Source organism: Poecilia reticulata, chromosome 10 (genome assembly GCF_904066995.2).
Source record: "Poecilia reticulata chromosome 10, P_reticulata-male-v2, whole genome shotgun sequence".
NCBI lineage: Eukaryota > Metazoa > Chordata > Actinopteri > Cyprinodontiformes > Poeciliidae > Poecilia > Poecilia reticulata.
The window spans coordinates 29,416,239-29,432,306 of NC_088839.1; the positions used below are offsets into that span (position 1 = coordinate 29,416,239).

The 16,068-nt window shown below is 40.5% G+C and overlaps 1 protein-coding gene across 2 annotated transcripts in view; it reads right to left on the minus strand.

The window, feature by feature from the left end:
* afg2a (AAA ATPase AFG2A) overlaps window positions 1-16,068 on the minus strand; it is a 110,298-nt gene that overhangs the window by 92,042 nt on the left and 2,188 nt on the right. For both annotated transcript variants that reach the window (XM_008421144.3, XM_008421145.3), the window contains exons 4-9: window positions 15,475-15,533; window positions 14,640-15,375; window positions 13,340-13,396; window positions 13,097-13,220; window positions 10,931-11,032; window positions 10,634-10,787 (exon numbers count right to left, since the gene is read on the minus strand). In XM_008421144.3, coding sequence (XP_008419366.1) covers window positions 10,634-10,787; window positions 10,931-11,032; window positions 13,097-13,220; window positions 13,340-13,396; window positions 14,640-15,375; window positions 15,475-15,533 — 1,232 coding nt within the window. The remainder of the gene's footprint in view (window positions 1-10,633; window positions 10,788-10,930; window positions 11,033-13,096; window positions 13,221-13,339; window positions 13,397-14,639; window positions 15,376-15,474; window positions 15,534-16,068) is intronic.

The window sequence follows — 16,068 nt, forward strand, 5'->3', positions numbered from 1 at the left end:
TATTTACGATAAATAGAAAGCAAAAAGCATGTTTACTAAAAGACGATTATTGTTCCTGTACCAAACATTTAATTTGAGAAAGATTTCAATTTGTCAGTACAAAAAAAGCTCTGATTTTCCTCTTGTTTAAAAAATCTTTTCCACAGTAAGTAAGGAAGCATTCTGTTTCACCAGCCACAGTTGTTATCCATGTCAGAAAGGAAATGAGGATTGATTAAGGGCCTTGGTCTCAAGCACATTCTCTGCAAAAAATACCATTCCTGCTTTTCCCTCAAGCTGGACTTTAGTAGAGATCAGTTTGCCCACAATGATTTTATTGAGAAGGATTTTTTCTGACATGTGTCACAACACTGCACACAGCAGCTATCTGCACAGTGTGTGTTATATATGCCAATAAGCTGGGTGACAATTTGTCAGAACCTAGAGCTCACGCAAATGTGTAAAGGGAGCAAAGTCGGGTGGGGGTCTTTGCGGGAGACAGAGGGTTGAGGGCTGGTGGGGAACGGACGTGGTCCAGGACCGGGGGCCAGGCAGCAGACGGGGGTCGGGGGGATTTATGATCAGACAAGACTGCATCCTGTTTATGTTTTCCAGAGCCTGTCTGACTAAGCGAGAGGGAGAGGAAGAAAAGACAGAGGAGCACAATTATTGCAGCAGGTTTGCTTTCTGTAAGCATACAGAGTCCCGATTCTGTCATATCTCTGCTTACAGTTCCTTCTCTGCATAACAGCTCAATATGTTTTGTGTTCTTAAATTGTTTAGCTCCATTTGGAAACTGTAAATGTTCCAAAAGAGAGATATCTGGTCTGAGCGGCATGGACGAGGCGAGGCAGAGTAAAATATAGAAGAAAGCACATTTTAATTAATTTAACACTTTTTTAATGTCACCTTGTATTAACTTAAAGACCAAAAAAAGCTATATTGGAGATGTTTGTGGGGTCCTAATGTATTACAATCAAACATAGCAGTTGCAGTGAAACTTCTGGTGTCCATTTGTGGTTGATGGCAGCAGGTTTTCACATGCTGACCTAACCTTGTTTAGGTTGGCAACAGAAGCGAATCAGCAGCTAATACGAACATTGTCCAGTAACTAGTGAAATGTTTGCATGGTGAATGTGAAAAGCTAGCTAGTTAGTTAGCTAGCAAGGGTTTAATAGAAGCTAGTTAGCGGTAATCACAGAATCCAATGAAGACGTCTGTGTGTGACTCAAACCTTTGCAAGACAGAAAAGTCATGTGATTAAAAAAATAAAAAAACTACGCAGAATATTTAAAGATTAAATAGTCATGCAACGACAAATTTAAGACCTTACTTAAATTTGTTGTCCCATACTTTTAGGGCTTAAATGTCTTAAATATATATGGATTTAAGACTTTTTAAAACTTGAGTTTCGTCCATAGTGTGGCTGGTTTGAGTCTCAAAAATCAGATGAGGATCTTCCCCTGCTAAGAAAAAGTGAGCATAACTGAGGCGATAGGCTGCTTTCTGAGTGACTCTTTTTGGAGGTTTTCAGGAAGGAGACCCTGTGGGACTAGATTGAGGGACTATAAATCCCGTCTGGAAGCACCTGAGGAACTTTGGCTTACCTAACCTTGAATAAGCAAAAGAGTAAAAAAAATAGATGGATGTGCATGTTAAGTTTGTTGTCTATAAATTCTGAGTCTTACAAACTGACCAAAGATATCTTTGTTTTTATTATCTAATATTCCAGACCCCTGATTTAAGCGGTAATGTCATTGCTGCCCCATAACATGAAACCACATTGACAAATGTTGAGAAACTCTCTTACAAAGATAATCTCTACAGAAAACGTTTAGAAATGGCCCATCTTAAAGAGAAATATGGTTCCAGCCCGACAGCCTGGAGGATGGCGGAAACCCGATTCAACGATGTAACTTTAATATTTTGCTTTAGGGATTCACTGCCTCCGAACTGCTCTTGGCTGACTCCACGCACACATTTGGTTTTGTTATGAAAACATCCGATGGGAAGGGAGGAGGAAAAAACAAAGAGAGGCAACACAACACAGTTTAATCCGAACCTTATGTGGACTCGTGTTCCCATTTACTTTTTCTTGCGCTCTTACTTTCCGGAATCCTTCAAATTCAGCAGTAATCAAGTGGGAAATGAAAGGAAAAGGAGCCTCCTAGATGAACAAGAATGCACATTTGCAAAACATCAGCAAAGGCTCAAATTATAAGACTGAGAAGGAAGAGTTCACAGAGTTTGCTTGGCTAAGGGAAAACAGATCATTATTTGTGTTTTATGTAACAGAAATGTTCTTAATTATGCGCATCAAAAACAGATCTTCCCCCAAAAATCTACATCCTCTCCTTTGGGAGTTGGGTTGGGGGGGGGTCACATCCTCCTGTACTCAAACCAAATCCAATAAATTTTATTTGGACTGAATGATCTCATCAACAAGACTTCCTGCTTCCTGCTACCAGTAGGTGGTGCTGTGACTATTAATGAAAAGTCCATATGCTAACTCCTCAGACTTTTTAGTTTTTTAGTTTATAAACTTGTTCATATTACGTTGGCCAGATCAACACCTTCATGAGTGGTCAAATAAAATATGTATGTAAAAATGCTTTAATAAAATTGTTAAATTCTTACCAGTGACTCTAGTCCCACTACTCTGCAATGTTTGGAAGCACAGATCACTATAAAGGGGTGAATATGTATCACTAGTTTTATGTTTTGCTTAATTATCATTTCATAAAATCACTTTTCACTTTCAAATTAAAGGTTTTTTTTATCAAAAGAGGAAAATTTTGTTGATCATGGTTAATTTGTAAAAACAATAAAAGGGTTAAAGGGGTGAATACTTTCTATAGGCACGATAAGTGATACAGTGTGTTGTTCTGTCATTGTGACAGACATGTGATCAATATCAATAGATTATCCACCAATAATTTCAATGAACTCAATGAATTTGTTACTAAGCAACTGACTCACTCTTTGGTTTCCTTACAATAACCTGTTAAGTAACTGGAATAGCAGCAGTTTTGCCACTTTGCCTTATAACTGCATAAAAAAAAAAAAAAAAAAAAAAAAAAAAAAAAACGGTATCACCAGTTTGGTAATATTTCCGACATTTAAAATAAAAATAACTAATCAATATCTATCGATGTCGACTGATCTGAAACGCATATATTGTGATATGTTTTTCAGCAGTATCGTCCAGCCCTAAGGTCACATAAAATATAAATAAATTCCATGAAATATAAAGTCTCAGGTTGTAAAATGTGAAAAGCATCAGAGGTATGAATACCTTTAAGTCCGTTTGTGTCATCTGTCAATGCTACAACTTCCTTCTCAGGTCATTTCAGCATCATTATCTAAACTACATTTATGAGCAGAGACAGGAAGATTTAAAGCAGTTTTAGGTTTCAGTAGAAAAGTAAATAATATTTCTGCACTCAAGGCAGAACACACATTACAATGAGCGACGATCAGGCCGGAGCTGTAGTTCCTGAGTGACTCTTCCCTCTAATGAATTGTGGAAATACTTCAGGCATTACACTATTACAAAACCGCAGGAACGTTTTCATTACTCAGTTTCCGGAGCATTCTCTGCACCTGTATTTAAAATACCCAACATCTGTTCTCGGGGCTGAAGCACGCCAATAATACGAGCTCTTCAAATTCACTCCCACAAACAATACACTCTAAAACACGAGCATAAACTGTGCATTACAAACCGATAACCTCAGAAACACACACACACACACACACACACACATATACAGATGTGCCTTGGTAGAAGGTAAGTGCAGGGGTTAAGAAGTACAAGCAGCACATTTCCGGGTTTTATAAACAGACGCCTCAAATAAACTTCACATGCTGATCCGACTGATATTTATGTGGCCTGTCCTGAAATTCCTGCAGAGTCTTTAAAAGGACAAACGAGATGGAAAAAGTCCTTTATAAGGCAAGGCTGCTGCTGTAAACATCAGCAAGCATTTAGCACTGTTTGGCTCATTTAGTCTTCCACTGGAGAATTTATGTCAAACACACAAAACTGCGCTCATTTCAGCTGCCGTTTTTCTCCCTCGTTTCGACACAGAGGAGTAATCTCTACTCCTCGTTTCCTGCGCCTGCTGGCCTGGATGATTAATGGTTTTAGGTAAAAACTCTGAACCCCTCAAGGTTTGGCTTTAAGGAGGCTTTAATAAGATTTCTAGTCTTTTTTTTTTTCCTGCACAATCACCATCTAAATCACAGGCATTATTTAATCAAAGGGCTTTCTGTGGGCACAACTCAAAACTCTGAGTTTACCCTTTCATAGAATACATTTTACTGGCCCTGTTTAGGTGCAACGGGCTTCCCCTGTTTAGAGAGGCTTGTAAACACTGCGCCCGGATGTGGTCAAACCCAAACGCACCCCAACATACATGCTACAGAAAATTTGCACTGTTTAGACTGTGGAAATGAGTCATCTACAAGCAGCCAGATCAGTTGTGTTCCAGAGAGACGCCAGAGAGACTCCAGGGTCTGTGAGACCACATGAGAGCTTCCAAGAACACCTAAAGCAGGGGTGTCAAACTCCAGTCCTTGAGGGCCGGTGTCCTGCAACTTTTAGATGTGCCTCTGCTGCACCACACCTGAATAGAATAATTAGGTCATTAGCAAGGTTCTGGAGAACGTATCTACACAAAGAGGATGTAATTAAGTCATTTCACTCAAGTGTTTTGTACCTGTGGCACATCTAAACACTGCAGGACAGCGGCCCTTGAAGACTGGAGTTTGACACCCCTGACCTAAAGGAATCCGTTACCAAATGCTGCTCAGTGTAAGGTTCTGGTGGGTTGGGATCACGGTCAGAGAAGTGATCAGGAAGCAAGACTGGGCTGGAAATCTGTTTCTGTGTTCACTTCTGATTTAGCATCTGGCCCAGATGTTTGTGAAATGTTGTCAATATGACACAAAGTGTTGGCTATTGTTTTCTAAATCTTGATGCTCAACTTCATCCTTTATTTAAAGAAGATGCAGTTTAGCAGTAAACTGTGAGGATAAGACTTTATTCTCCTAGGACTTTAAGATTAGGCCATTCATGGCAAAAAAAAAAAGGAAGTACATTCCCTCAAAACTGTAAATCTTTCATGATTTTTGAGAGCATTTAAAGGGCAGTATTATTTAAAATAGACTTTTTTGAGCTTTACATCATGTTATAAAGTTATTACCTAATCAAAGAGCGTTGCTTTGATTCTTTCATGCATGTTTTAATCCCCCTTTGTAGCCATGCAGCTGTGCAAAATGCCTGAGTGGACCAAACCCTGCCTTTGAGGTGCAGCTCCTCCTTGAAGCTCTAGTTTCAAAGCTTCCACCTCACAGAGCAGCCCTCCACTGTGACTGCCCCACTCAACTCCTTCAGACTAGTCAGCACCAATTAGTAAACACCTGGTGGAAGTGCTCATCTGCTGAGCTCATTATGCAAGCTACCAGAGCATCCATCCATCCATCCATTTTCTTTCACCCTTGTCCCTCAGTGGGGTCGGGAGGGTTGCTGGTGCCCATCTCCAGCTAACGTTCCGGGCGAGAGGCGGAGTCACCCTGGACAGGTCGCCAGTCTGTCGCAGGGCAACACAGAGACACACAGGACAAACAACCATGCACACGCACACACACACACCTAGGGGCAATTTGGAAAGGCCAATTAACCTGACAGTCATGTTTTTGGACTGTGGGAGGAAACCGGAGTACCCGGAGAAAACCCACGCATGCACAGGGAGAACATGCAAACTCCATGCAGAAAGACCGGGGCCGGGAATCGAACCCAGAACCTTCGTGCTGCAAGGCAACAGCTCTACCAACTGCGCCACTGTGCAGCCGCTACCAGAGCAACAATGGTAAAAAAAAATTTTTTCAAAGACATTAAATTATGAAGACAGGTTTCTTTTATGACAGGTTTCTTTTATATGTAAATATAGCATTTTTATAATGACTCTAAGTTATTATAAACTCAATTTTCAAGAACCGACTCTTAGTCTGCAGGGAATTTACACCAAAATGCATGTCTTCTATACGTCCATTACTCATCACAATAAACTCCAACATGAAAACTTTCAACCAATAAGAGGTAAAATAAAGGATTTTAAAAATAGCTCCATCTCTGTCAGCCATAAGAGCATGCGTAATGACACGCGTCAGACATCAGCCACAAGAAATGTCAATGTGCTACATCAGATACCACATGCACGGTGCCAGAGATACTTTTATAAATAGTTACTGCCGTGCTCTCGTTGGATTTTTGTGCTGTGACTAACACAGTGCAGAACGACGTCTGAATGTGTACATAAATATGTCAGCCTGCATGGAACTATGATGAAAACCACCTTCCTCCTTCAGACACAGATCCAGAGAGAACATTATGAAAGGAATGTGTTTGTTCACTCAACACTACCAGTTGATAGGATTTAATAAATTTACATTTAAATGCAGACATATTCGCCTAAATCTATTAGGACTGGAAACAAAATCCATAGTAATAGTTTGTTTCTGAATCATGAAACTATATATATATATATATATATATATATATATATATATATATATATATATATATATATATATATATATATATATATATATATAAAAAGGAGGAATGTTGTATTACAGCATCTGGCCACTGGAGGTCCTCGTTTAGAGCAAATAGGAGAACTGAAGTGGGAAGCAACCTAGTTCTGATCAAAGAAAAGAAATAAGAAATCAAGGAAAAAGTACATCATAAGAAAAAATGCTGATCTGTTATTCAATACTCAGGTTATCAGGAGTGTGCATCTGAGAAGGAAAATCTAGGAAAATACACAAACTGTGCATGTATTTGTGTATAAAACAAACACACTACTAACAGGAATATGGAACAAAAATCATAAACCCTTTCTAATATGGATCTCAATGGCAGATAATTTTCCTGATCATAAAATATGAGCCTTCTTAAGTTCTGTGTGCAGAACTTAAATAGCAGGTTAAACAGCAGGAAACTTACAGTTGTAACTTCTGTCCTGGTTATGTCTCTGTGCACTGATTACAGCTGCAGTTCATGCCACTACACTCTTAAACTTGGCTTCATAATCCTGAATCCAAGAGTGGTGGTTACCTCTTTTGCTGCATTTTTGTTTATTTGTTTATTTTTTTTCTGGTTAAAATTTTTTTTCTGTCATTCAGGGATCAAAGATCCGACCTGAATTCCCTCAGTTAATGCAGAAAAGTAAAAGTACTGATTTTCCAAACAAACTGCTCGCCCAGCGGAGGCTTCAAAGGGATTTTAGGTGACTTTGGTGGAACAGAGTTGCCTGTTGTCTGACGTTACGTTCCGGACTCGTCGATCTGAGATCCGCTACAGTTCAGGATTGGTTATATAACACATCTGTCGTCAAGACGTTGTTCCTGGGGCTCTGAGTGGACAAACAAAAACTTCCCTGATGACATCAAGATTTCCATCCACTCTTGTGCACACACACACACACAAAAACACACACACAGAAAAAACATACAATCACTTGGCCTTGCCATCCTTCCCTTTGACTTTCCTCAGATTGGAGCAGCTGAACTTGAGGTTCTTACTCTCTGATCTAAAAGCAGGCTGGTATTGTCTCAAAAGCAGGATGTGAAACCTAAACTCAAACGTGTGTCTTGTATGCATTAAATATAGAGCAACGGGTGTGTGTATGGGAGGGCGCCTCTGCAGCTGTGCGATGTAAGGATCTTCTGCGTGACCCGAGCATGTCGGAGTCACCGTGATATGTCCCCTCGTTCTTATTTTTCAGGAAGCGCTGCGTCGCACCGAATGCTTCCCCCCACATCTCATTGTTACCTGAGCAGCAGAAGGAAACAACTGCTTGTTTTTCAGACTCTGGCTTTTGTTTTTGCCAGGGAAAGCATGAACTGGCACCATGTGTGCAAACTGATCTACGTACAAGGAAGCCATGCTTACGATGGAAACTTGGTGAATTTACTTTTAATCTTCACACATGAAATGGTTTTTAACAGGACAATCCTAAATATGCGCAAAGACGAAACCCCCTAAAAACAATGTGACCACAGATTTCAGCGTGTATGGCATACAGAGTCGGCCAGCGCTGCCCCTCCCCCACTAGTTGCCCTAAACTGTCAGTCAATTGGAAGAGAAAAAGCTACTCCATTTCCATACAAAAAGACAAACTCGGGTGATTTGAAACATTTTCAGTTGCAAAACACCAAGACAACCTGGTGTGGTTACTTAGCAACCAGCCAACACATTTACTAAGACAACAGAAAATGACTGCGAGCAGCTGACTGCAGGCTAGTGATACGAGTAAACAGATTACACAACCAGCTGTAGGACTGAGTTAAGTGACACAAAGCAGAGCAGCAAATAGTACATTATTTATATGATTTGACTATAAACCCTAAAATATTTTTTCTGGATTATCCCAGTCATTTTTTGTGTGAGACTTGCTATGTTTGCATCTTAACTAGTACAAAATGTAACAACGACAAATAGTAAAGCACATGTTTTAAGTGACAGAGCTTGTATTTCTTTTTGTACAGCTTTGGCTCTGGCTTCGGTGTTCTTTTAGTAAAATGCCTTTTTTTGAGTCTGTATACTCCAGTTAATGATTAATCAATTACTTACCGGTAATTAGTCGAAAATTATTTAAATCATCAATTAATCATGATTAACCCGATTAATTGTTTCAGCCCCAGTCTTCATAGATGGATCACACAGACTTATCAGCATATGATTGAGTTAATCAAGTTTCCACAATTGGCACTTTTCAACATGGTACAGACAGAAACATGAATGGTTCCCTAAAGTACCACTGCCTTAAGCATCAGGTCGTTGCGCCATCTGTACCTCCTTGCAAACACCTGACCATCTTGATTCAGTTTCATCTGCAAAATAAATTAGTTTCAAATGTTATCCAGCTGGAATTTTATTTCTTCGAGCTGACAGAAAGCAGAAAGCACTTTCTGACTTGTAGATGATTCCTGAAGGGCTCTGTGTTTCTCTAAGTGATTTTGGTTTGGATGCGTCGGGAGGAAGTGAGCGGATTGGGTTGGGGAGTTTGTTGTTTCCCCCGGGACATGAAGAGGTTTCTGCAGAAAACACTGCCAGTCACGTCTGGCCCTCTGCGGATAGTAAATCACGCTCCCAGCCGGAGTGCTTCCGAGCAGCAGTCCCAGCTCCCTCCCAGGCTGGAAAGGCAATACGCCACGACCGAAGGCGGCGGGACCACCCAAGAGCCAATATGGGGTCACACACAGACACATCCACAGAAAAACAAATAAGCATGCAGTCGCACAACCGAGCCCAGGCCACTACACTCATTCTGGGGACGTGAGGCGGGGTACTCTGTGGCAGTAGGAGTGAGGGGGCACAGGAATTTCACAATAACTAGTGGTTTCAGTGGTTTCTCTAACTGGGAGCACAATACCACACAAAGTCCCAACTTCCTCTATATGAAATAAAAAACAATCAAATGTTGGCTAAGCCTGGTGCTCAAAAAGGCTACAGGCGGAAAACGAACGCCAAGAAAACATGTCATCAAACCATTAAAAACCAAATAGGAAATAAATAATCCAAAACTAATTGAGGTTCGGGCAAATTTCTTCAAGAAGGAGTGAGATCAGGGCAATAAGAAAAGATGAAGTGAAAACTCATAAACTGACTGTTTTTTTCGTACTAATTTGCTGGCTAGTCGCCTGAACCATCGAGGAAAACCAGTTCTAAACAACAGGGCAGCAAATCTGGGAGTTAGATGAGGAGCGTAAACAAAGAGACGTTTAATAGCAAGCGTCTGTTATCCCACTTTGTTCCAGATAAAATATATATATAATTTTGACCCTGCTCAGTTAAACTACAGACAGAGATCAAAACTATTATTTCTTTTATTATTGTAGACTTTTTAGTCAAATTTCAGAAGTTTTCATGAAGGTTGTTTTAGTTTTGTGGCCCCAATCGATTTTGGCGTTCCACAGGGCTCCAAATTGGGTTTACTGCTTTTTTTTTCTTTTTTTTTTAAAGTTTTTTGTGTTATTCTGTTGTACAAAGTTCCTGATATGATGATCAGAAACTAATATTTTAGTTTTTTTAATGAGCAGAGTTAATTTTTTATTGCATAAACACAAAAGTTCACATTGAGCTTACTGTAAAGATACAGAGACTACAAAAACAAGAAAGGAAAGAAATAAAATGAGAGACGAGAGGGAGGAAGGAAAGTGGAAAGAAATTTCAGTAGAGAGAGAGTAAGAAAGAAAGAAGCACAAAGAAAATAAGGATAAAAATAAGAAATAGAAAGCAGGCAATATAATAAAGCATGAAAATGAGGAATGAAAGGTAAAATGAGGAGCATAAATTTAAATCATTTAACTGGCCTTTTAAATTTGTTTTAGTTTTGCTAATTTACCAGAATCAGGAACTGAAAAATCAAAATCAAAAGGGAACTACTTTCTTGGAGAGCTTCACCATTTTTAACAATATGCCACCTTTCCTTTAAAAAGGTCAAGATTAACAACCGTCGTTTTACTTAGGTTTGTGTTTGTGACTCCACAAACAGGGGACACCCACTCTCACTAAGAAAACCGGTTTGAAATCCATTCTTGGTCCAACAGTGATGATGAAGAACCACTCCCGAGTTTTACTTGCCTGCTTCTTTGCAAACAGCGGCGAGATCGGCTCCGACGTATCCGTGAGCGGCGTCCGCCAGCTGCACCAGCTCTGCTGCGGTGGCGCTGCACGGCACCGAACTCAGCTGCTTCTGCAGAATGTCAGCCCGCTCTGCACTGCCAGGAACTCCCACCTGAACAGAACACGGCCGGGATCACAGGTAAGAACGGGGAGCTGGAGACTTCCAGGGAGAGACGCTTTGGAAAAACTGAACTGCTGAATTTCAGCAGCAGCAGCAGCCATGACTTTAGTCACGAGTTAAAAGCTTGTACGGACCTCTAACTCCTTGTCAAAGCGTCCCGGCCTGCGCAGGGCAGGGTCGAGGGCCTGGGGCCGGTTTGTGGCCCCCAGGACCAGCAGCTGGCCTGAGTGACCCTCCTGGACACATAAAAGTGTTTCAGTGTAACATAAACACATCTTAAACAGTTCCTTCAAAAGTGTTTATAACTATGATTATTTAAAAAAAAAAAAGTTTAAAAACTTTAATGTGATTTTATATGATAGAAATTGTAAATTAAAAAAAAAATATATATATATAATAACATCAGAAAATTATGGAGGAAAATGCTGAAATAAAACCTGTTAGAGGCTCAAAAAGACTTGAAAATGAGGTGGAGGTTCGCCTTGCAGCAGTACAATGACCTGCTGGAATGGTTTAGATCAGATCAGATCCATCTATCACAATGGCCTAGTCAAAGTCCAGACCTAAACCCCTTCGTTGCCCCTTCGTTGACAACGAAGGTGCAACAAACCCAACTAGTAAGTGTCGACTCAGAGAGGATAAATACAAATAAACACAACACTTTTAGGATTTTACTTATCAAAAAGGTTAAAAAAAGATTCATCCTCTTATCTCTTCCTTTATGCGCAAATCTAAAGTTTTTAACTGTAGCCCCGTTGAGTCAGCAGACTAGAGAAATTAAATTACGTTCCAATTAAATTACCCAAGTTTAATAAATGAGTCCACTTAAGTCGGAGAATTTGGGGTCCAATTTGCTATGAGACAATTTCTCTGATTCTCAACAGCATATTGAAACAAAAAGTATTTAAATAACCCAACCACCAATATAGTTGACCAACGTCCCTCACTGATTTTCAGAGTTTCATGTTATTAACACATTTAACCATCTTGAGATTCAAACTTGGCTCCATCCCGTCTTTTCTGGGGTGGTCTGCCTGCAAGATGAGTTGCGTGTTTGGCCTCTCCAACGTTTTTATGCCGAAGGGAGTCAAACAGATAAATTGTAGTGCAGACAAGAACACTGAGGAGCAGGAAGTGATTCTCTGCATTCCAGAAGGCATTCGGTCCTGGTGACCCTGGATCCCCCGGTCCTGTAACGGGTGGACACAAAGAGCGAGCTGCTCCTCTTGCATGACACCATTAATCCTCATGAAGGCGTTCTCTTCCTGAGGACACGCAGTTCTACTTAAATCCAGTTATGTTGGACCAGCTCAAGGCGACCATCTGTAATTTTTTTCATAAAATTTCTGGGATGTGTGTGTGTGTGTGTGTATTTTTACGGGGAGGATCTTTGCTTTCATTAGAGCACAAACAACGCCCCAGAGATCCAACCCACAGCGTCTGAAGTGCATCCAGCCTGCAGAGATGGTTTCTGCATGACAATCTACATTCCTGATGAGGAATCCTGACAGCAGCAGGAAGTCTGCGTCTACTGAACCAGCACCTCCTGGTCCATGGGAAGAGAAAAACCTCAGACTGAAAAACGAAGACAAATTCTACCTTAATTTAGTATTTAATCAATAACTGTTGAGAAGCAACTAGAGTTGGGAGGTAACTAGTTACATTTACGTAATTTTGTAAAAAAAAAACTGTACTTTCAGGAGTGTTTTGTTTCTTTACTGTGCTGTTCTTTTTACTGTTAGTTGAGTAATTTTATTATGAAGAAAAACTACTCTAAACTGAGTAAAATTTTCTGAATCTTCTGTGACTGTGGGTAATTTCCCTCCCAAAGCTTTGTGGAAACAGATTTTTTTAAATACTGAGATATTTTAAATAAAAATCGGGTGGTCTCTACAAGAAAGCTGAGAATGGTCATTATTGAGTCTTTCAGGATATTTCACAAGTGGCAAAAACAATCAAGAAACGGTTCACCAGACAACAAAATCTTCATTTCTCCAAGGCAACCAGATCACAGATATATATATTTTTTTATTTCTCAATAAACACAGTTTTTTTTTTTATGTGTTCATATCTCTAAAAGCTTCTCAGTGAAAAATGCCCCCTTTCACTCTTAGTTAGTGCCTAGAATGCTGTGCAACTTGGAACCAAACCTTCTGATGAAATCTTTCATAATCAGCTTTAAGGACCCCGGATGTACTACGTTTATAGCAGGTTGTATTTAACCGAACTCTCATTTTTTACACCTGTAAGTCCTGAGAGCTGGAGTTCTGTTGAGAGTCACCTGATCTGAGATGACCTACCGATCCGATGCCGTCCATCAGAGTCAGGAGAGAAGCGACGACTCGTTTCTCCACCTCGTTCTGAGCTCCTTCTCGCTTCGGGCACAAAGCATCCAGCTCGTCTATGAAGATGATGGCAGGCTGTCTGTCAGAGGAAGGATGGGTATTTACCAAGAATACAGTCTGAACAGTAGGGATGATGATTCTTTTTGCTTGGAGCCATTTAATGTTTCACGGATTTCACAGTGAACTGGTTGGATTTACCTCTGAGACGCCTCTGTGAATATTTGTCTTAACCTCGCCTCTGTTTCACCGTAGAATCTGAAAATATTCAAATAAAACATTTACATCTACTCACTATTCCCAATAAATTCATATTAATTTGAATCATTAATTGAACAGTTCTTTTCACAGTTTGGAATCAGTTTTAGACTCAACTGGAAAGACTTTTAAAAACAATAATTGTGTGCCTAAGCCTGCCACCCCATGGCAGTAAAACAGGCAGTGCGATTCTGCAAACATAGAAATTCATGCAAAGTGAAGAGATTCTTGCATTTTTTCACGGTAATGCTTATGTAATTATAAGTTTATGGCAGATTTTCCATGGAAATTATCAAAACAATTGATTTTAAGTGGCAGAATTTCTTACTTTTACTGCATTCAGTCTTACTTTATGTCAAGTTATAGTCTATAATCAAAACCATCCATCCATCCATTTTCTTACACCCTTGTCCCTCAGTGGGGTCGGGAGGGTTGCTGGTGCCTCTCCAGCTGACGTTCCGGGCGAGAGGCGGGGTCACCCTGGACAGGTCGCCAGTCTGTCGCAGGGCAACACAGAGACACACAACCATGCACACACACACTCACACCTAGGGGTAATTTAGACAGACCAATTAACCTGACAGTCATGTTTTTGGACTGTGGGAGGAAACCGGAGTATCCGGAGAAAACCCACGCATGCACAGGGAGAACATGCAAACTCCATACAGAAAGACGTCGGGCCAGGAATCGAACCCAGAGCCTTCTTGCTGCAAGGCAACAGCTCTACCAACTGCGCCACTGTGCAGCCCGTAATCAAAACCAAGCTGTTTAAATATCTTAAAGAATAAAAGTGTTTGTGTTGAATCTGTTTGGTTGTTATCTTTTTTTCTCATCTGCTTACTTCTATACGCAGGTTTTGGAAGAGGTTTAAATAGGTAAATATAACAAAATTTCTTGCAAATCTTTCTAAAGTAGCACCACAAAAATCAATGATTTTGATGGGGAAAAAAAATCACAAAAATAATTGTGAAATCCTGGAGGACTGAAGAAGCAATTTAAATTACATGTACAATATTTCACTAGAAAAATGTATATAGCTTGTTGATGACTAGTAAAACTGTTTCCTCTGCAAATTGCTAAGAGACATTTGGACTACTGCCAGTGGGGCTGTATGTAAATTCAAGTATCCAAATTTGAAAAACCCTTGCAGTGGCTTGCTTTCTAAACTGAGAAAAGAACTGTTCAGGGGAATTCATCTTTTCTGAATAAATCCCAAACGGTCGATGCAGAGAAGAGTCCATACTTGCTGATGACCTCTGGGCCGTTGATCACCACCATGTGCGCACTTAGCTCATTAGCTATGGCTCGGGCAATCATAGTTTTCCCCGTGCCTGGTGGTCCATAAAGGAGAACACCTCGGGGAGGAGGGATGCCGTAGCTGGAAAACAGCTCGGGTCGCTTCAGAGGAAGCTCGATGGTTTCTCTGATGGCATCCAGCTGGCTGCTCAGACCACCGATCATGCTGTACGTGACCTTTGACTTGGCGGCTTCTTCATTCAGGTCTTTCTGCCCTCTTTTACTGTTAAACTGGACTTTGGTGAAAGATGTGACAGAGTAGAACGTGTCGCTGCTGCTAAAACCGCCAGGGGGAGCTGTTGGTGCTTTTCCAGGCTGATCTGAGCTAATGAAGCTGTTCTCTGCAGGCTCCGAGGTGGAGGAAGGAGTGAGGGGAGCCGCAGGCGATGAGAGTGAGGACAGAGGAGCAGCGCGGAGCGGGGTACTGGCTGCAGGACCTGGCTCTCCAGCTGTGCCTGGTGCCATGTCATCATCTACAGTGAGCATGCTGAGCTGTAAGGAGAGGTCAGCTGATGTAGAGTTCAGCAGAGATGACTCTTCTGTTTCGGGGGCCGCTCCCAGAGGAGGATGGGCTCTCTGCACGGTGACGCCATCTTCTCCTCTTATGGTCTCAACCCGAAGGCTGCAGGCGCGGCCGAAATAACTCAAGGAGACAACGCTCCCCGGCAAGATGATGCTCCCAGCTGGTGCAGGAGAAATAAAGTTATTCCAACAGAGAAAGAAAATCTGCACAAGGCAACACACCGAGACGGAGTCATGTCACACTGTCGACAGGAACTCACCTAAAGTCCTCACTAAGAAGTTCTTGAATTCATCTGCATCAAGTGTGTCATCTTTTGACCTAAATAAAACATTTAAACCACAATAAACCACATTAGTTATACATTAAAACTTAATGTATCACTATTAATTAGAAGGAAATCATCCATAATTTAGATCAGCCTGCAAGTATTGAACCTTCCACAGTGGCGCTTATTAAAAAGAAACAGCTAAATCTAGATATAATAACAAACATGGATATTTAACAGCTTTCCTCTTGCTTTCACATTTGCATTGAATTTTCACAAAGAATGACACTAACAGTAGTAATGATAAGTTTTTAGATCTGTTTTTCATATGGGATCTTTTTTTTACACCATTTTCATTCAACAGAGAAAAAAATCCATCCTCATGTTGCTAAATTTCAGGTTTATCATTATTTAGAAATACAAATAAAACTGTAGTTCTTTAAAAATGAAAACAAATTAATCTAAAAGATCAAGTTGTCTTTTATCAAAAAGTTGTGTAACATTTGCAGATCTAAACAAGTTTTACTTTTCTTGCTTGAGAGTAAAACTGATTTTTTTTTTTTATGGCACATTCCAAGTTTAGACTTA